Source organism: Nansenia antarctica (genome assembly GCF_963989245.1).
Source record: "Nansenia antarctica genome assembly, contig: SCAFFOLD_207, whole genome shotgun sequence".
Taxonomy (NCBI): Eukaryota; Metazoa; Chordata; class Actinopteri; order Argentiniformes; family Microstomatidae; genus Nansenia; species Nansenia antarctica.
The window spans coordinates 35,102-55,000 of NW_027662388.1; the positions used below are offsets into that span (position 1 = coordinate 35,102).

Genomic DNA, 19,899 nt, shown 5'->3' on the forward strand with positions numbered 1-19,899 from the left:
TGTACATCTTTATTTGTTCTTTTTATGTATTATTATTATTATTATTATGTATTCTCACCGTTTTACTCTAAAACAATTCTACGCCACATTATTTGATTCATTACGGTAAAATATCCCTTCCCCTCCCCCTGTTCCTAAAAAAGGAAAGCCCTCCTCTTCCTGCACGATTGAGCCAATCACAGCGATCCATATTATCTATTGAGCCAATCAGCAACCAGAGACCGTTTTTCCAACGATTCGTCCGCAGTGACCTCCGTCCTTCCTTCCGCCCCAAACCCAGAGACACACGGTCGCATCCATCCCCCGATCTCTACCAGACAGGTAGCCAGGCATCTCTCTCTCTCTCTGTCTCTCCGGTCAGGTTATTATACGATCTCCACCTGCCTGGACCCTCTCTGTCTGTCTCTCTCTGACCTCCACCTGCCTGGACCCTCTCTGTCTGTCTCTCTCTGATCTCTCTCCGGTCTGGTTATTCTACCGTCCTAACGATCTCCACCAGACTCTCTCTGTCTCTGGTCTCTACCAGACTTGGTCGCTGTCTCCAGACATCCTAGCATCTCTCTCTGGTCAGGTCTATCCCCCAGACTTGGTCGCTGTCTCCAGACCTCCCCTCTACCATCCTAGCATGGCGCTCCTGACGGCGCTCCTGGCCTTCCTGTACCACCTGCCCCTGGTGTACCGCTGGCTGCTGCGGCCCTACTACGTCATCAGCCTGCTCATGTCCGCGGCCTTCCTGGCGGTGCGCAAGACCCCCGGGGTGTGCTGCTGTCTGACGTCACAGCGCGAGGACGGGAACCCCTGCGACTTCGACTGGGTCAGTAGGGGGGGGCTGGGTCAGTAGGGGGGTCAGTAGGGGGGTCAGTAGGGGGGCTGGGTCAGTAGGGGGGTCAGTAGGGGGGTCAGTAGGGGGTCAGTAGTAAGCCTAGTGTAAGCAAAGTAGATGGTTATACAAGTTATTATTAGTGTTATTGACATGTATGCTTGTTTAGTGTAAGCAAAGATGTAACCCCTCCCTCCCCTCCCTCCCCCCACCCCTCAGTTGTCTCCCCCTCTCTGTAATCTTGTTTTCAATCATTGTTTCTATTGTAAAGTGCTTTGAGTTGCATTCATGTACGAAAGGCGCTATATAAATGAAGTTTCACTTCACTTCACCTCTGCAGACAGACAGGTTATCAGGACCACCACTGCAGACAGACAGGTTATCAGGACCACCACTGCAGACAGACAGGTTATCAGGACCACCACTGCAGACAGACAGGTTATTAGGACCACCACTGCAGACAGACAGGTTATCAGGACCACCACTGCAGACAGACAGGTTATCAGGACCACCACTGCAGACAGACAGGTTATCAGGACCACCACTGCAGACAGACAGGTTATTAGGACCACCACTGCAGACAGACAGGTTATCAGGACCACCACTGCAGACAGACAGGTTATTAGGACCACCACTGCAGACAGACAGGTTATTAGGACCACCACTGCAGACAGACAGGTTATTAGGACCACCACTGCAGACAGACAGGTTATTAGGACCACCACTGCAGACAGACAGGTTATTAGGACCACCACTGCAGACAGACAGGTTATTAGGACCACCACTGCAGACAGACAGGTTATCAGGACCACCACTGCAGACAGACAGGTTATTAGGACCACCACTGCAGACAGACAGGTTATTAGGACCACCACTGCAGACAGACAGGTTATTAGGACCACCACTGCAGACAGACAGGTTATTAGGACCACCACTGCAGACAGACAGGTTATCAGGACCACCACTGCAGACAGACAGGTTATTAGGACCACCACTGCAGACAGACAGGTTATCAGGACCACCACTGCAGACAGACAGGTTATTAGGACCACCACTGCAGACAGACAGGTTATTAGGACCACCACTGCAGACAGACAGGTTATTAGGACCACCACTGCAGACAGACAGGTTATTAGGACCACCACTGCAGACAGACAGGTTATTAGGACCACCACTGCAGACAGACAGGTTATTAGGACCACCCTCCGGGAGTGGGTCTGCTCATCTTCTTCATGTGTCTCATCTTCTTCTTCTTCTCTCTCAGAGGGAGGTGGAGATCCTCATGTTCCTCAGCGCCATCGTCATGATGAAGAACAGGAGAGCTAGTGAGTACTGTCCTGACCACACACACACACACACACACACACACACACACACACACACACACACACACACACACATCTCCCATTCAGTCTTCCCAGATTCCAATAACCTTCCTCACAGAGCCCTGCTGTTACCGTGGATACAGAACAGTGCTATCTCTGTGCTCTGTGCACTCTCTGCTGTCCCAGAGTGCTGAGGTCAAAGGTTAATCATAACCAGAGGTTTGGCCACCTGCTTTCAGACCTGAGAGAGCTGACCTCACCCTAACCCTGAGTTGGGGTTCGGGGGTCTTGAGGGTCCCCTCCATTTGAGTAGATCCAGAAAGTACTGTTATAGACTGCTATACTCTACTATATATACTATACTCTATACCTATCTCAAGTACGTTTACTTATCACATCATTATCATGTTATACAGGACACAGACGTAAACATCATTATCATGTTAGGACAGGACACAGACGTAAACATCATTATCATGTTATACAGGACACAGACGTAAACATCATTATTATGAAGCTCAGCGGTGTAAACAAGGACAGGAGAATTCTAACAAACACAAGAAGCCACGGCTGCCTGAGACCATCTGGATCTGAATAACGGCTGTTTGGTGTAAACGGCAGCCGAGAGGGAGGGAGGGGGGGGACAGGGGGTTGTGGGGTTGTGTGGTTGTGTGGTTGTGTCTCTGTTGGTCAGTGTCTGTTCTGCTGTCTCTGTCTGTCCCCTGCCTCCTACAGCATCTCACATCTGACCAGAATTGTAATCTCTCCCTCCCTCTCTCCCTCCCTCCCTCCCTCTCTCTCCCTCCCTCTCCCTCCCTCTCTCCCCCCCCCCCCCCCCCCCCCAGTAACGGTGGAGCAGCATGTCGGGAACATCATCCTGTTCAGCAAGGTGGCCAACGTGATGCTGTTCTTCAGACTGGACATCCGCATGGGCCTGCTCTACCTCACACTCTGCATAGGTCTGTACCACACACACACACACACACACACACACACACACACACACACACACACACACACACACACACACACACACACACACATGAATACAGTAATACATCTGCACCATTATTATTATTATATAGTTATATAACCCTAACCATATATATAATAAGATATTATATAGTTAGATATATTATTATGATATAGTTAGATATATTATTATTATATAGTTAGATATATAATAAGATATTCTGTTACATTGCCTTCCCCTTCAGTGCTAACGTGATTGCTTGACCTTTAACCCCCCACGTCATGGTAGGTCTGTGCTCTGATTGGTTGGTTGTGTGTTCCAGTGTTCCTGATGACCTGCAAGCCGCCTCTCTACATGGGCCCAGAGTACATCAAGTACTTCAGCGACAAGACCATCGACGTGAGTGTGACCGACGCCATGCTAACATGCTAACAGGCTTGAACCTGGGCCTCCTGGACCTTAGCCCGGAGAGCTAACATGCTAACACGCCTTCTGAGGCCGGTTGCATAAAGATAGATTAAGACTGGTCTAAGCCTTAGACTAGGTTTATATTCCCAGGTTAGACCAGTCTAAAGTTACCCTCCTTCCCCGCTGGCTAAGCTTGACTTAAGAGCCGTGTTGCTATGGGAACGAGTCAGGGCTAGCAGCTAGCTAACACTGTAACTCCAGCGCGGTAAACTACTTCACTGGTTAAAACTGCTCAGCAGTAAACTTTTATATTCCTCCAATATACATACGTTTAATATATTAGAACATTATTTATCTCTCATATCTTCCGCTGTAGCTGGGTGTAGCTGGGTGTAGCTAGGTGTAGCTGGGTGTAGCTAGGTGTAGCTAGGTGTAGCTAGGTGTAGCTGGGTGTAGCTGGGTGTAGCTAGGTGTAGCTGGGTGTAGCTAGGTGTAGCTGGGTGTAGCTAGGTGTAGCTGGGTGTAGCTGGGTGTAGCTAGGCGTAGCTGGGTGTAGCTAGGTGTAGCTAGGTGTAGCTAGGTGTAGCTGGGTGTAGCTAGGCATAGCTGGGTGTAGCTAGGTGTAGCTAGGTGTAGCTGGGTGTAGCTGGGTGTAGCTAGGTGTAGCTGGGTGTAGCTAGGTGTAGCTGGGTGTAGCTGGGTGTAGCTAGGTGTAGCTGGGTGTAGCTAGGTGTAGCTGGGTGTAACTGGGTGTAGCTGGGTGTAGCTAGGTGTAGCTGGGTGTAGCTGGGTGTAGCTAGGTGTAGCTGGGTGTAGCTGGGTGTAGCTAGGTGTAGCTGGGTGTAGCTAGGTGTAGCTAGGTGTAGCTAGGTGTAGCTGGGTGTAGCTAGGTGTAGCTAGGTGTAGCTAGGTGTAGCTGGGTGTAACTGGGTGTAGCTGGGTGTAGCTAGGTGTAGCTAGGTGTAACTGGGTGTAGCTGGGTGTAGCTGGGTGTAGCTGGGTGTAGCTGGGCGTAGCTAGGCGTAGCTGGGTGTAGCTGGGCGTAGCTGGGTGTAGCTAGGTGTAGCTGGGTGTAGCTGGGTGTAGCTAGGTGTAGCTAGGTGTAGCTGGGTGTAGCTAGGTGTAGCTAGGTGTAGCTAGGTGTAGCTGGGTGTAGCTAGGTGTAGCTGGGTGTAGCTAGGTGTAGCTAGGTGTAGCTGGGTGTAGCTGGGTGTAGCTGGGTGTAGCTAGGTGTAGCTGGGTGTAGCTAGGTGTAGCTGGGTGTAGCTAGGTGTAGCTGGGTGTAGCTGGGTGTAGCTGGGTGTAGCTGGGTGTAGCTAGGTGTAGCTGGGTGTAGCTAGGTGTAGCTGGGTGTAGCTGGGTGTAGCTAGGTGTAGCTGGGTGTAGCTGGGTGTAACTAGGTGTAGCTGGGTGTAGCTGGGTGTAACTGGGTGTAGCTGGGTGTAGCTAGGTGTAGCTGGGTGTAGATAGGTGTAGCTGGGTGTAGCTGGGTGTAGCTGGGTGTAGCTGGGTGTAGCTAGGTGTAGCTGGGTGTAGCTAGGTGTAGCTGGGTGTAGCTAGGTGTAGCTGGGTGTAGCTAGATGTAGCTAGGTGTAGCTGGGTGTAACTGGGTGTAGCTGGGTGTAGCTAGGTGTAGCTGGGTGTAGCTAGGTGTAGCTGAGTGTAGCTGGGTGTAGCTGGGTGTAGCTGGGTGTAGCTAGGTGTAGCTGGGTGTAGCTGGGTGTAACTGGGTGTAGCTAGGTGTAGCTAGGTGTAGCTGGGTGTAGCTGGGTGTAGCTGGGTGTAGCTAGGTGTAACTGGGTGTAACTGGGTGTAGCTGGGTGTAGCTGGGTGTAACTAGGTGTAGCTGGGTGTAGCTGGGTGTAGCTGGGTGTAGCTAGGTGTAACTGGGTGTAGCTGGGTGTAGCTAGGTGTAGCTGGGTGTAGCTGGGTGTAGCTAGGTGTAGCTGGGTGTAGCTGGGTGTAGCTGGGTGTAGCTGGGTGTAGCTAGGTGTAACTGGGTGTAGCTGGGTGTAGCTGGGTGTAGCTGGGTGTAGCTGGGTGTAGCTAGGTGTAGCTGGGTGTAACTGGGTGTAGCTAGGTGTAGCTAGGTGTAACTGGGTGTAGCTAGGTGTAGATAGGTGTAGCTGGGTGTAGCTAGGTGTAACTGGGTGTAGCTAGGTGTAGCTGGGTGTAGATAGGTGTAGCTAGGTGTAGCTGGGTGTAGCTGGGTGTAGCTAGGTGTAGCTAGGTGTAACTGGGTGTAGCTGGGTGTAGATAGGTGTAGCTAGGTGTAGCTAGGTGTAGCTGGGTGTAGCTAGGTGTAGCTGGGTGTAGCTGGGTGTAGCTAGGTGTAGCTAGGTGTAGCTGGGTGTAGCTGGGTGTAGCTAGGTGTAGCTGGGTGTAACTGGGTGTAGCTAGGTGTAGCTGGGTGTAACTGGGTGTAGCTAGGTGTAACTGGGTGTAGCTAGGTGTAGCTGGGTGTAACTAGGAGTAGCTAGGTGTAGCTGGGTGTAGCTAGGTGTAACTGGGTGTAGCTAGGTGTAGCTGGGTGTAGCTAGGTGTAGCTAGGTGTAGCTGGGTGTAGCTAGGTGTAGCTAGGTGTAGCTGGGTGTAGCTAGGTGTAGCTAGGTGTAGCTGGGTGTAGCTAGGTGTAGCTGGGTGTAGCTGGGTGTAGCTGGGTGTAGCTGGGTGTAGCTAGGTGTAGCTGGGTGTAGCTGGGTGTAGCTAGGTGTAGCTAGGTGTAGCTGGGTGTAGCTGGGTGTAGCTAGGTGTAGCTGGGTGTAACTGGGTGTAGCTAGGTGTAGCTGGGTGTAACTGGGTGTAACTGGGTGTAGATAGGTGTAGCTGGGTGTAGCTGGGTGTAGCTAGGTGTAGCTGGGTGTAGCTGGGTGTAGCTAGGTGTAGCTAGGTGTAGCTAGGTGTAGCTAGGTGTAGCTGGGTGTAGCTGGGTGTAGCTAGGTGTAGCTGGGTGTAGCTGGGTGTAACTGGGTGTAGATAGGTGTAGCTGGGTGTAGCTGGGTGTAGCTAGGTGTAGCTGGGTGTAGCTAGGTGTAGCTGGGTGTAACTGGGTGTAGCTGGGTGTAGCTGGGTGTAACTAGGTGTAGCTGGGTGTAGCTGGGTGTAGCTGGGTGTAGCTGGGTGTAGCTAGGTGTAGCTGGGTGTAGCTAGGTGTAGCTGGGTGTAGCTGGGTGTAGCTAGGTGTAGCTAGGTGTAGCTGGGTGTAGCTGGGTGTAGCTAGGTGTAGCTGGGTGTAACTGGGTGTAGCTAGGTGTAGCTGGGTGTAACTGGGTGTAGCTAGGTGTAGCTGGGTGGAGCTAGGTGTAACTGGGTGTAGCTGGGTGTAGCTGGGTGTAGCTGGGTGTAGCTGGGTGTAGCTAGGTGTAGCTGGGTGTAACTAGGTGTAGCTGGGTGTAGATAGGTGTAGCTGGGTGTAACTAGGTGTAGCTGGGTGTAGATAGGTGTAGCTGGGTGTAGCTAGGTGTAGCTGGGTGTAACTAGGTGTAGCTGGGTGTAGATAGGTGTAGCTGGGTGTAGCTAGGTGTAGCTGGGTGTAGCTAGTTGTAGCTAGGTGTAGCTGGGTGTAGCTGGGTGTAGCTAGGTGTAGCTGGGTGTAACTGGGTGTAGCTGGGTGTAACTGGGTGTAGCTGGGTGTAGCTGGGTGTAGCTGGGTGTAGCTGGGTGTAGCTGGGTGTAGCTAGGTGTAGCTGGGTGTAACTGGGTGTAGCTAGGTGTAGCTGGGTGTAGCTAGGTGTAACTAGGTGTAGCTAGGTGTAGCTGGGTGTAGCTAGGTGTAGCTGGGTGTAGCTGGGTGTAGCTGGGTGTAGCTAGGTGTAGCTGGGTGTAGCTGGGTGTAACTGGGTGTAGCTAGGTGTAGCTAGTTGTAGCTGGGTGTAGCTGGGTGTAGCTAGGTGTAACTGGGTGTAGCTAGGTGTAACTGGGTGTAGCTGGGTGTAGCTGGGTGTAGCTAGGTGTAGCTGGGTGTAACTGGGTGTAGCTGGGTGTAGCTGGGTGTAACTAGGTGTAGCTGGGTGTAGCTGGTTGTAGCTAGGTGTAGCTGGGTGTAGCTAGGTGTAGCTGGGTGTAGCTGGGTGTAGCTGGGTGTAGCTGGGTGTAACTAGGTGTAGCTGGGTGTAGCTAGGTGTAGCTAGGTGTAGCTAGGTGTAGCTGGGTGTAGCTGGGTGTAGCTGGGTGTAGCTAGGTGTAGCTGGGTGTAGCTGGGTGTAGCTGGGTGTAGCTGGGTGTAACTGGGTGTAGCTAGGTGTAGCTAGGTGTAACTGGGTGTAGCTGGGTGTAGCTAGGTGTAGCTGGGTGTAGCTGGGTGTAGCTGGGTGTAGCTAGGTGTAGCTTGGTGTAGCTGGGTGTAGCTAGGTGTAGCTGGGTGTAGCTGGGTGTAGCTGGGTGTAGCTAGGTGTAACTGGGTGTAGCTGGGTGTAGCTGGGTGTAGCTGGGTGTAGCTAGGTGTAGCTGGGTGTAACTGGGTGTAGCTGGGTGTAGCTAGGTGTAGCTGGGTGTAGCTGGGTGTAGCTGGGTGTAGCTAGGTGTAGCTGGGTGTAACTAGGTGTAGCTGGGTGTAGCTGGGTGTAGCTAGGTGTAACTGGGTGTAGCTGGGTGTAGCTGGGTGTAGCTAGGTGTAACTGGGTGTAGCTGGGTGTAGCTGGTTGTAGCTGGGTGTAGCTAGGTGTAGCTAGGTGTAGCTGGGTGTAACTGGGTGTAACTAGGTGTAACTGGGTGTAGCTGGGTGTAGCTGGGTGTAGCTAGGTGTAACTAGGTGTAACTGGGTGTAGCTGGGTGTAGCTGGGTGTAACTAGGTGTAGCTGGGTGTAGCTAGGTGTAACTAGGTGTAACTGGGTGTAGCTGGGTGTAGCTAGGTGTAGCTGGGTGTAGCTGGGTGTAGCTAGGTGTAACTAGGTGTAACTGGGTGTAGCTGGGTGTAGCTAGGTGTAGCTGAGTGTAGCTGGGTGTAGCTGGGTGTAGCTAGGTGTAGCTGGGTGTAGCTAGGTGTAACTAGGTGTAACTGGGTGTAGCTGGGTGTAGCTAGGTGTAGCTGAGTGTAGCTGGGTGTAGCTGGGTGTAGCTAGGTGTAGCTGGGTGTAGCTAGGTGTAGCTGGGTGTAGCTAGGTGTAGCTGGGTGTAGCTGGGTGTAGCTGGGTGTAGCTGGGTGTAGCTAGGTGTAGCTGAGTGTAGCTGGGTGTAGCTGGGTGTAACTAGGTGTAGCTGGGTGTAGCTAGGTGTAACTAGGTGTAACTGGGTGTAGCTGGGTGTAGCTAGGTGTAGCTGAGTGTAGCTGGGTGTAGCTGGGTGTAGCTAGGTGTAGCTGGGTGTAGCTAGGTGTAGCTGGGTGTAGCTAGGTGTAGCTGGGTGTAGCTAGGTGTAGCTGGGTGTAGCTGGGTGTAACTAGGTGTAGCTGGGTGTAGCTGGGTGTAACTGGGTGTAGCTGGGTGTAGCTAGGTGTAACTAGGTGTAACTGGGTGTAGCTGGGTGTAGCTGGGTGTAGCTGGGTGTAGCTAGGTGTAGCTAGGTGTAACTAGGTGTAACTGGGTGTAGCTGGGTGTAGCTAGGTGTAGCTGGGTGTAGCTGGGTGTAGCTGGGTGTAGCTAGGTGTAGCTGGGTGTAACTAGGTGTAGCTGGGTGTAGCTAGGTGTAGCTAGGTGTAGCTGGGTGTAGCTAGGTGTAACTGGGTGTAGCTGGGTGTAGCTAGGTGTAACTAGGTGTAGCTGGGTGTAGCTAGGTGTAACTAGGTGTAGCTGGGTGTAGCTAGGTGTAGCTGGGTGTAACTAGGTGTAGCTGGGTGTAGCTAGGTGTAGCTAGGTGTAGCTGGGTGTAGCTAGGTGTAACTGGGTGTAGCTGGGTGTAGCTAGGTGTAACTAGGTGTAGCTGGGTGTAGCTAGGTGTAGCTAGGTGTAGCTGGGTGTAGCTAGGTGTAACTGGGTGTAGCTGGGTGTAGCTAGGTGTAACTAGGTGTAGCTGGGTGTAGCTAGGTGTAACTAGGTGTAGCTAGGTGTAACTAGGTGTAGCTTGGTGTAGCTGGGTGTAACTAGGTGTAGCTGGGTGTAGCTAGGTGTAACTAGGTGTAGCTGGGTGTAGCTAGGTGTAACTAGGTGTAGCTGAGTGTAGCTGGGTGTAACTAGGTGTAGCTAGGTGTAACTAGGTGTAACTGGGTGTAGCTGGGTGTAGCTAGGTGTAGCTGGGTGTAGCTGAGTGTAGCTGAGTGTAGCTGGGTGTAGCTGGGTGTAGCTAGGTGTAGCTGGGTGTAGCTAGGTGTAGCTGGGTGTAGCTAGGTGTAACTGGGTGTAGCTGGGTGTAGCTGGGTGTAGCTGGGTGTAGCTGGGTGTAGCTGAGTGTAGCTGGGTGTAGCTAGGTGTTGCTGGGTGTAGCTGGGTGTAACTAGGTGTAGCTGGGTGTAGCTGGGTGTAGCTAGGTGTAGCTGGGTGTAGCTGGGTGTAGCTAGGTGTAGCTGGGTGTAGCTGGGTGTAACTAGGTGTAGCTGGGTGTAGCTGGGTGTAGCTAGGTGTAGCTGGGTGTAGCTGGGTGTAGCTAGGTGTAGCTGTTTCGGCCGCCATGTTATTTTTTTCTATCAAGTGTTTTATTTTACCCTAGAATGCATTGCGTGACAGTCTATCTCAGTCAGTCTTACTTTAGTCACTCATAGGTGAGCTTTATGCAACAGGAACATCTTAGAGTCTATCCGCTTGTTCAGTCGTGATGTGTTTCCGGGTCCAACGTTGGCTGAGGCGCTGTCTTCGAAATGCCGAAATAATAATAATAATAAATTATATTTATATAGCGCTTTCCCGAAATGGCTAAACGTCACTTTTGACGTCAGACTTAACAAGAAAGACTGACTTAAAGTGTGCATTGGCCTTAAGACTGGGTCTATCTTTATTAAAGTCAGATCTAAGTCTAAGACTGGGTCTATCTTTATTAAAGTGAGATCTAAGTCTAAGGCTGGGTCTATCTTTATTAAAGTCAGATCTCAGTCTAAGACTGGGTCTATCTTTATTAAAGTCAGATCTAAGTCTAAGACTGGGTCTATCTTTATTAAAGTCAGATCTAAGTCTAAGACTGGGTCTATCTTTATTAAAGTGAGATCTAAGTCTAAGACTGGGTCTATCTTTATTAAAGTGAGATCTAAGTCTAAGACTGGGTCTATCTTTATTAAAGTGAGATCTAAGTCTAAGACTGGGTCTATCTTTATTAAAGTCAGATCTAAGTCTAAGACTGGGTCTATCTTTATTAAAGTCAGATCTAAGTCTAAGACTGGGTCTATCTTTATTAAAGTCAGATCTAAGTCTAAGACTGGGTCTATCTTTATTAAAGTCAGATCTAAGTGTAAGACTGGGTCTATCTTTATTAAAGTCAGATCTAAGTCTAATACTGGGTCTATCTTTATTAAAGTCAGATCTAAGTCTAAGACTGGGTCTATCTTTATTAAAGTGAGATCTAAGTGTAAGACTGGGTCTATCTTTATTAAAGTCAGATCTCAGTCTAAGACTGGGTCTATCTTTATTAAAGTCAGATCTAAGTCTAAGACTGGGTCCATCTTTATTAAAGTGAGATCTAAGTCTAAGACTGGGTCTATCTTTATTAAAGTGAGATCTAAGTCTAAGACTGGGTCTATCTTTATTAAAGTCAGATCTAAGTGTAAGACTGGGTCCATCTTTATTAAAATCAGATCTAAGTCTAAGACTGGGTCTATCTTTATTAAAGTCAGATCTAAGTCTAAGACTGGGTCTATCTTTATTAAAGTCAGATCTAAGTCTAAGACTGGGTCTATCTTTATTAGAGTCAGATCTAAGTGTAAGACTGGGTCTATCTTTATTAAAGTCAGATCTAAGTCTAAGACTGGGTCTATCTTTATTAAAGTCAGATCTAAGTCTAAGACTGGGTCTATCTTTATTAAAGTCAGATCTAAGTCTAAGACTGGGTCTATCTTTATTAAAGTTAGATCTAAGTCTAAGACTGGGTCTATCTTTATTAAAGTCAGATCTAACTCTAAGACTGGGTCTATCTTTATTAAAGTCAGATCTAAGTGTAAGACTGGGTCTATCTTTATTAAAGTCAGATCTAACTCTAAGACTGGGTCTATCTTTATTAAAGTCAGATCTAAGTCTAAGACTGGGTCTATCTTTATTAAAGTCAGATCTAAGTCTAAGACTGGGTCTATCTTTATTAAAGTCAGATCTAAGTCTAAGACTGGGTCTATCTTTATTAAAGTCAGATCTAAGTCTAAGACTGGGTCTATCTTTATTAAAGTCAGATCTAAGTCTAAGACTGGGTCTATCTTTATTAAAGTGAGATCTCAGTCTAAGACTGGGTCTATCTTTATTAAAGTGAGATCTAAGTCTAAGACTGGGTCAGGCAGGCCGTCTCCGTGGTTACGTGTGATCTCTCTAGATCACCTAGGTTACATGAGTAGCAGGGAGCAGCAATGCCAACGTTGAGGAACCAAAGCCAAATAATTATACACTTGTGTACTTACACTGACATGTAATAAACGCTGCTTCTTATTCTGACCTGTGATGACCTGTCATGACCTGTGATGACCTGTGATGACCTGTCATGACCTGTGATGACCTGTGATGACCTGTGATGACCTGTCATGACCTGTGATGACCTGTGATGACCTGTGATGACCTGTGCTGTTTGCAGGACGAGCTGGAGAGGGACAACCGTGTGACGTGGCTTGTTGAGTTCTTCGCCAACTGGTCCCCAGAGTGCCAGTCCTTTGCCTCCGTCTATGCAGACCTCTCCCTCAAGTAAGAGAAGGAACCCCTAACCCTGACCCAAGTATTTATACATATATATATATATATATATATATTATAGCAGATAAAGTATTTATACAACAACTTTCTCTGTTGTGTAAATCCAGGCCCACTACTCTCCTAGACCAGACCACAAACGTATATCTTTATTATTATATATCATTTCTTTATTATTCATTATTATAAATTGTTGCCATCTCATGGCTCCATGGCCGTGTTTTCAGGGGAAGTTAAGTTCTACTGTAGTTTAACTTCTGGGAAACTTTCCCCAGGCCCAGTATTAGAAAGTGTAATCTTGCTGTCCAGTAGGGCTGCAACTAACGATTATTTTGATAATCGATTAATCTGCCTATTATTTTTTCGATTAATCGGATACAAAAAAAAAGATTTATTTTGCAAATGTTATTTTATGTTTTCTAAATCAGCCAGGCCTATACATATACATGTGCAAAATGAATAAGTATTAATAAAAAATAAAAAAAATAATAAATAAAAAAGGCTTTGCTACATCAAATAGGTTTAACAACAGGCCATGAACTATGGCGGTAGATTGTTTCAATAAAGTAATTGAACTCTAGCTCAATACATGCATTGTTTTAGGTAATAACTTTGCTTAATGTAAAGGTCTGACGTTAGCCAGCTAGCTAAATACACTTGTCATGCAATATTGAATTCATGAATGCGAGCAAACACTCACTGGCTATCGCATTACATTACAGTAATTTAGCTGACGCTTCGCCAGAACTCACACTAACGCATTTGCATGGAGAGCAGGAGACCATGGAAGGGCTGAGCCCAGCAGGACTTATATAATAAAACAATAGGAAGTTAGCTGTAACCCTCCCAAGAAACATAGTTAGTGCTCTGGTTCTCAGCACAGCTACGCAGACTACAGCTGGACGAGCAGCGTAGTGACAGTCAGCTAGCGGCAGAAGCGAGCTAACCCTGCTAGCTAATTCACTAGCATGTCCTGACAGCAGACAGCAGACAGCTTCACGCTCAAGGCTTTTGAGTAGCATGATTTAAATGTAGCCGCCGCGCCGGTGTAGGTACCGGATTTTCCCACTTTTCCGGTTCCGGTCATAGGTTCTGCCCTTTCCGGCCATAGGTAGCGCTATGATTCGCTATGATTCGCGATGCCTACACCGGCTCCGCAAGACAGCGTAGCGTGCGTCAACAGGAAGTAGGTTTGTTATGGAACAAGACCCGACGAATCGATAATGGAATTCGTCGCCAACGAATTTCATTATCGATTTTTATCTATTTCATCGATTCGTTGTTGCAGCCCTACTGTCCAGATCAGATCAGCTGACAGTTCCTGTCTGGATCATTCTGATCTAGATTAAACATGTGGGACTACTGACCCCAGGTGGTGAGACTCAGGTACTACAATCACAATGTTGCTTTGAGTTTGTAATGACAGACGTCTCCTTGGTTACAGGTACAACTGTGCCGGGCTGAAGTTTGGCAAGGTGGACATTGGCCGATATGGAGACGTGTCTAAGAAGTAGGTACCTCCTCCTCTGTCTGACCCCTGACCCTCTCTTTCACTCTTCCTGCTGACTGGTGGATTGATGATTCACTTGCTTAGTCAAATGTATTTGATTGTAAGTCGCTTTGGAATAAGACGTCTGCTGAACGCCAAACATGTCAATGTGAATGTAAATGTTCTCCATACAGTGTTTCAGTGTTTCCCTCCCCCCCTCTCTCTCTCCATCTCCCCCCTCCCCCTCTCTCCCCCCCCCAGGTACAAGGTGAGCGCCTCCCCCCTGTCCAAGCAGCTGCCCTCCCTCCTGCTGTTCCAGGGAGGGAAGGAGGTGCTGCGGCGCCCCCAGGTGGACAAGAAGGGGAGGGCGGTGTCCTGGAGCTTCACTGAGGTGAGACACACACACACACACACTCACACAAGCATAACAAAAAAATCGCTATTATGCCGCTATGAGTCCACCGACCAACACGACGCAGACCGACCAACGCAGAAGTATAAACCAGGAGAGCCCTTGCATGGCGACGGCGTAGCCGCGCGTAAATTCGACGCAGAAGTATAAATTGGGCTTAAACATGATTTTTGGCGGCTGTGGCACAGGAGGTGGAGCCACTTTGGAATAAGGCGCTAGATAAGTCAGTCCATTTACTCTCTGTCTCTCTCTCTCTGTCTCTCTCTCTGTGTCTCTGTCTCTCTGTCTCTCTGTCTCTCTCTGTCTGTCTCTCTCTCTCTGTCTGTCTCTCTCTCCCTCTCTCTCTCTCGCTCTCTCTCCCCCCCCCCTCTCTCAATTTCAATTTTCAATTTCAAAGGGCTTTATTGGCATGGGAAACATACATTTACATTGCCAAAGCATGTGAAGTGTGAAGATAAAAACAAAAACAAAAAGAATGTAATGTACATACTAGAATAAATAAATAGATTACATACTAGATTACAAATAAATAGATTACAAATAGATTACATACTAGAATAAATAAATGAAATACAACTTATTTCAATTCTTATGGTGGTTTTAGCCCATTTGATTGCCTTTTTCTATCACAGCAGCTAACAAATCTTGCTGCTGTGTTTGCACATTGCTGTACCTCACCCAGCAGATATGGTAGCCTTTCCACATTGGTCAAGTTCTCAAAGTCTCCCTGGATGTTGGTGATCAGTGGGAAGTATGTGTCCCTGATGTCCTTGTACAGCTGGCATGTAGTTAAGAAGTGCAGCTCTGTTTCCACCTGGTTTAGTGTGCAGTGGGTGCACAGTCTGTCTGGTCTGGGGAGCCAGGTCTGCCTGTGGCGGCCTTTCTCCATGGCCAGGTTGTGTTCACTGAGTCTGTACATAGTCAAAGATTTCCTTAGCTTTGGGTCTGTCACAGTACTCAGGTATTCTGCCACTGTGTATGTTCGGCCAAATAGCATTCCAATTTGCTCTGGTTTTTGGTTGATTCTTGCCAATGTGTCAGGTAGTTTTCTTTTTGTTTTCTTATAATTTGGTTTAGTCTAATAGGTGGCTCTGCTTGTGACTGTGAGAGTCCCAGAACCAGCTGGCTGAGGGGGCATCTCCCTAGAGTCTCTCTGTGGGTAAGGGCTTTGTTGTGGAGCGTGTCAGGGTGCTAATTTCTCGAGTCTCAATTTGATGTTTGTCCCATTTTGCAAAATCCTGGTTGGCAGGTGGACCCCAGACCTCGCAACCATAGAGGGAAATGGGTTCTATAACGGAGTCCAATAATTTGAGCCAGATTTGAATAGGGATGTCTAACTTGATGTTCCTTTTGATGGCGTAAAAAGCCCTCCTTGCCTTATCTCTCAGGTCGTTCACAGCTTTGTTGAAGCTACCTGTGGTGCTGATGTTTAGGCCGAGGTCGGTATAATTCTTTGTATGTTCTAGGGCAATTGTATCTAGGAAGAATTTGAATTTGTGGTGCTGGAGGCTGGATCTTTTTTGGAAAATCATAATTTTCGTCTTAGTGAGATTCACTGTCAAGGCCCAGGTCTGGGAGAATTGGTATAGAAGGTCAAGGTGCTGTTGTAGCCTTCTTTGGTTGGGGACAGCAGCACCAGGTCATCAGCAAACAGTAGACATTTGACTTCTGTGTCTACTAGGGGGATGCCAGGTGCTGCAGACTGCTCTAATGTTTTTGCCAAACTGTTGACATAGATGTTGAAGAGGGTTGGACTCAAGCTGCATCCCTGTCTAACCCCCCGGCTTTGGGAAAAGAAGTCTGTGTGGTTTTTGCCAATCTTAACAGCACATCTCTCTCTCTCTCTCTCTCTCTCTCTCTCTCTCTCTCTCTCCCCCCCCCCGTCCCTCCCTCCCAGGAGAACATCATCCGGGAGTTCAACCTGAACGAGTTGTACCAGAAGTCCAAGAAGCTGAACAAGACCAAGGGCGACCGCCAGGACAAGCTGGCCGAGTCTCAGTTCCCGCCCGTCATGGAGGAGGAGGAGCCAGAGGCCGAGGCCGACGCCCAGGGGGAGGAGCCAGAGACCAAGAAGGACAAATAGAATCGCCGTGGCAACGCCGGAGGGAGAGCGTTGGTTGTGACATCACAATGGGACTGGGTGATGTTAAGCAGAGGCAGAAGAGGGTTGGCTGAGCTCCACACAGGGGAACAAACTCACTGATTGTCATTTTTTGTTTTGTTTTTGTTTTCTTAACTTGATTATTTTATTATGATTAATTCTTTGATATCTTAATATAAACTAACTTAAATCTAAACCTGTACAGAAACGCTTCCTTTGAACATCCTTCCATCATACTCTCATGACATGACAGTGTTAGACCTTCCATCCATCCTTCCATCCATCCATCCATCCTTCCATCCTTCCATCCATCCTTCCATCCATCCTTCCATCCATCCAGCCATCCTTAAGGCCCCTAGACTGCTACTGCTGGTCTGACTGCATTTAATTATCACATATGATTAACACTGTGCATTTGTTTGCATATGGAGACGCTGAGCTGGAGGTTCACTATCGGACCAGCCCATTGGCTCAGACCTGTCAGTCCTGTCAGCCAATCACGGTCTGGGCCCAGTGCATGCCCATCACTTATGGTCCAAACATTTCACGCTGCCTACCTGCAACTGGGTCTATGATGAGGAGGAGGAGGAGGAGGAGGAGGAGGAGGAGGAGGAGGATGATGATGATGATGATGATGATTATGATGAGGATGGGTGTGACATGTATTTATGTGTTGAGCCTTCAGTCCCAGTAAGCCAACTCTGTGAGGGAACTTTATTATTATTATTATTTTCTTTTTATACAAGTATTTAGTTTTCACTGTATTCTAGTCGTGGTCCTGTGTCCAACACACTGGTTACCTGTCTGTCTGTCTGTCTGTGTGCCTGTCTGTCTGTCTGTGTGTCTGTCTGTCTGTGTGTGATATTCCATGTTCATGTTCTCTAATCAGTCGGTACAGGAGAACATTTACTGTTGTCAGTTGATGACGATGCTGAAGAGAAGGAGGAGGAGGAGGAGGAGGAGGAGAGAATGTGGTGACCATTGTGGTTTAGAGAGTATGAAGACTAGAGTAACATTCCATCCATGTGGGTCAGTTAATTAATATCACACAGAGGGAGGCTGTTATACTGAATATATATATATGATCATTTCGGAGTGATACATAGTTAAAAGTCCCAGTGCTGTTATACTGTATATCAGCACTCATGGAATGCCTCTTGTCCAATCAGATGACTTGGTCTGAACTACCTGTTGTGTGATAAACCCTATCAGAGGGTCCCCCTGCTGGTCAGCCTGAGGTAAGACAGGATGTGTGGTGGGGGAAGGCCACTCTGGCCGCTGCAGGCAGGACTCACATGTTGACATTGTCCAGGATTCAGACACACCAGGGGGGTATTCCATCAACGTCGCTAAAGGAAATTCTAGGCTTATTTTGATCAGTTTCACAAGCCTGGGTTTTCTTTTAGAGAGGTTGATGGAACACCCCCCTGGTCTCTTTCGGCCCATCTCTCCTGTATCCTCCCCTCCCTCTCTCTCTCTCTGAAGACTGCATTCTACCTTTCTCTTTCTCCTAACACTCCCCTTTTTCACTGTGACATCTTAATGTTCTTTAATTGTTATTATTATTATTATTTTCAATCTTTCTAACCATTTTCATTGTAATTGTGTTACTCTAAACTGTTCAGTTTTGTAACTGTTAACATTTGACATTTAACACTCGCTGGGGGAAAGGAGGATAGAATGTGATTTAGATCTGTCTTAGTTACTGGGGCATTGTGACATCATCTGTCTTAGTTACTGGGGCATTGTGACATCATCTGTCTTAGTTACTGGGGCATTGTGACATCATCCGTGTCGACCCTTCTGGTTCTGAGGAATGAATGAAGCTGCCTGAGTTCAGATATGAGGGTCTTAACGTGTCTGTTTGGGTTTTTCATGCGAATAAACATGTGCATAATAATTAATTTCAATCAGTGTCAGTGGTGCTTGCATGTGCTGCCAAACGTGGTATATTTCCATGTAGGATAGGTTTTACAGTTTTTACACACACTGGAGAACAGAGAGACAGTACAAGGGGGGCAATAGAAGTTTTAGGGGACACAGCAGTAAAGGGGAAAAGCGGATGTCTTCAGGAGATAGATAGATAGACAGGTAGGTAGGTAGATAGATAGATAGATAGATAGGTAGGTAGGTAGGTAGATAGATAGACAGACAGAGATAGGTAGGTAGATAGATAGATAGATAGATGATGCAGTGGCGGCTGGCCGATAGAGGGCGCTGGGGCGCCGCCCCCACCTTCACTTCCTAGTTGCGATTTGTAAAAGTTTTTTTTTTTAAATAAACATGGTTTATTCACAAAATGCGGCTGATATTCTGTCGGCGCCTATCAGCATTCATTAAAAATCCTCCAATACAATAAACATTTTATCTGTGTGTGTGTAAAATTCACTGTTAAAATACATAGGGGGAGGAGTCGGGGCGCCGGCCGAATGCAAGTCTATAGCAGGCCAAATACTTTTCGCTTACACGTGAGCTGTAGCAGCGCTCCAATTGGCTGTCTCCTATTTCTCGGCCGGGGCGCATCCGGTTGTATAGCTTGGAGAAAATGCATATGCTGAGGACTTCCGACTTCCGGGGCAGCATGGATTGAACACACGCACGACTGCTCTCCTAACAAATTAAGTTTTTTACAATGTAAGGAGGATTTATTTCTGTAAACAAATTGAACAAATGGATTAGAAGGAGGCATCTTTTGTTCCTAACTTGAGGATATTGCAACTGGACCTATTACCGAAGTCAAACTTATCTCGTTTGTGGTCGCAATCTCCGCACCGGCTGTTTGTTGATTGTTTGATATAGGTTACTCAAGTTGTATGGCCAACGCCGCTGGCAGCAGAGAGTTAAGAAATCTAAGAAGCGATCTAAAACAAAAAGTTACGGTGATGGGCCGCGGAGAACTTGCATCAATTATGAGAGAAGTCATACGTGAAGAGCTTGACTCCGCATTTGATCTGAAACTTAAACCAATTAAAGAATGTCTGGATTCACTCCGCAAGGATATGATTTCCAGTACGACCAAGGTAAAGGACCTGGAAACAGCCGCTAACGAGACGGAACGCCGTCTAACTGATATCGAACAAAAACTTTCTCAATCACAGTCGGATAATATGTCACTGAAACAGATATTTTATTTTTTTTTTTTTTTTTTCAGATTTGATCCCTTTTTCACCCAATTTGGTATCCAATTGAACCCAACCTAGCATCCAATTATCCCCTGCCTATTGCGTAGGATCCGCCGCACGACCCCGTGTCCGGCAGCCCCAGAGGAGGCCGCCAGGCAGACTAGCTGACTGGCTCCTCGAGCCCAGCCCCTGTTATTCCGGCACCCCGGGGGCGCTGTAGCGCGACGGATCCTTGTCCGGAAATACTCCTATACCGCCCTCGGGAGCGGCCGCCCAATATGCCGCTCCCTGTGTGCCTCGGCCATATCTGGATCTGGCGAGACCGGGATTCGATCCCAGTCCCCGGTGGGCAGCTTGCACTAGTGGCTAGTGCTTAGACCGCTACACCACCGCGGGGCAGCGTGAAACAGAAAATTGAACAGATTGAAGCACGTAGCCGCAGTTTTAATATTCGAGTGTTGGGACTGCCTGAAGACAGTGAGAAAGGCAATCCCACTGCTTTTAT

General features: G+C 47.9%; 1 protein-coding gene across 2 annotated transcripts; it reads left to right on the forward strand.

The window, feature by feature from the left end:
* Window positions 1–272: 272 nt before the first annotated feature.
* On the forward strand, window positions 273–18,159 carry LOC308175691 (thioredoxin-related transmembrane protein 2-B-like). Of its 2 annotated transcripts, XM_080551315.1 has the most exons (9): window positions 273–321; window positions 572–814; window positions 2,085–2,145; window positions 2,991–3,104; window positions 3,441–3,517; window positions 12,158–12,264; window positions 13,715–13,780; window positions 14,021–14,150; window positions 16,069–18,159. In XM_080551315.1, the coding sequence occupies exons 2-9, from the start codon at window positions 626–628 to the stop codon at window positions 16,252–16,254; spliced, it is 930 nt and encodes a 309-aa protein (XP_080407441.1). In that variant the 5' UTR covers window positions 273–321; window positions 572–625; the 3' UTR covers window positions 16,255–18,159. The 2 variants fall into 2 exon arrangements, with proteins under 2 accessions (XP_080407441.1, XP_080407440.1); XM_080551314.1 differs by having other exon boundaries at window positions 284–814.
* The last annotated feature ends 1,740 nt before the right edge of the window (window positions 18,160–19,899 follow it).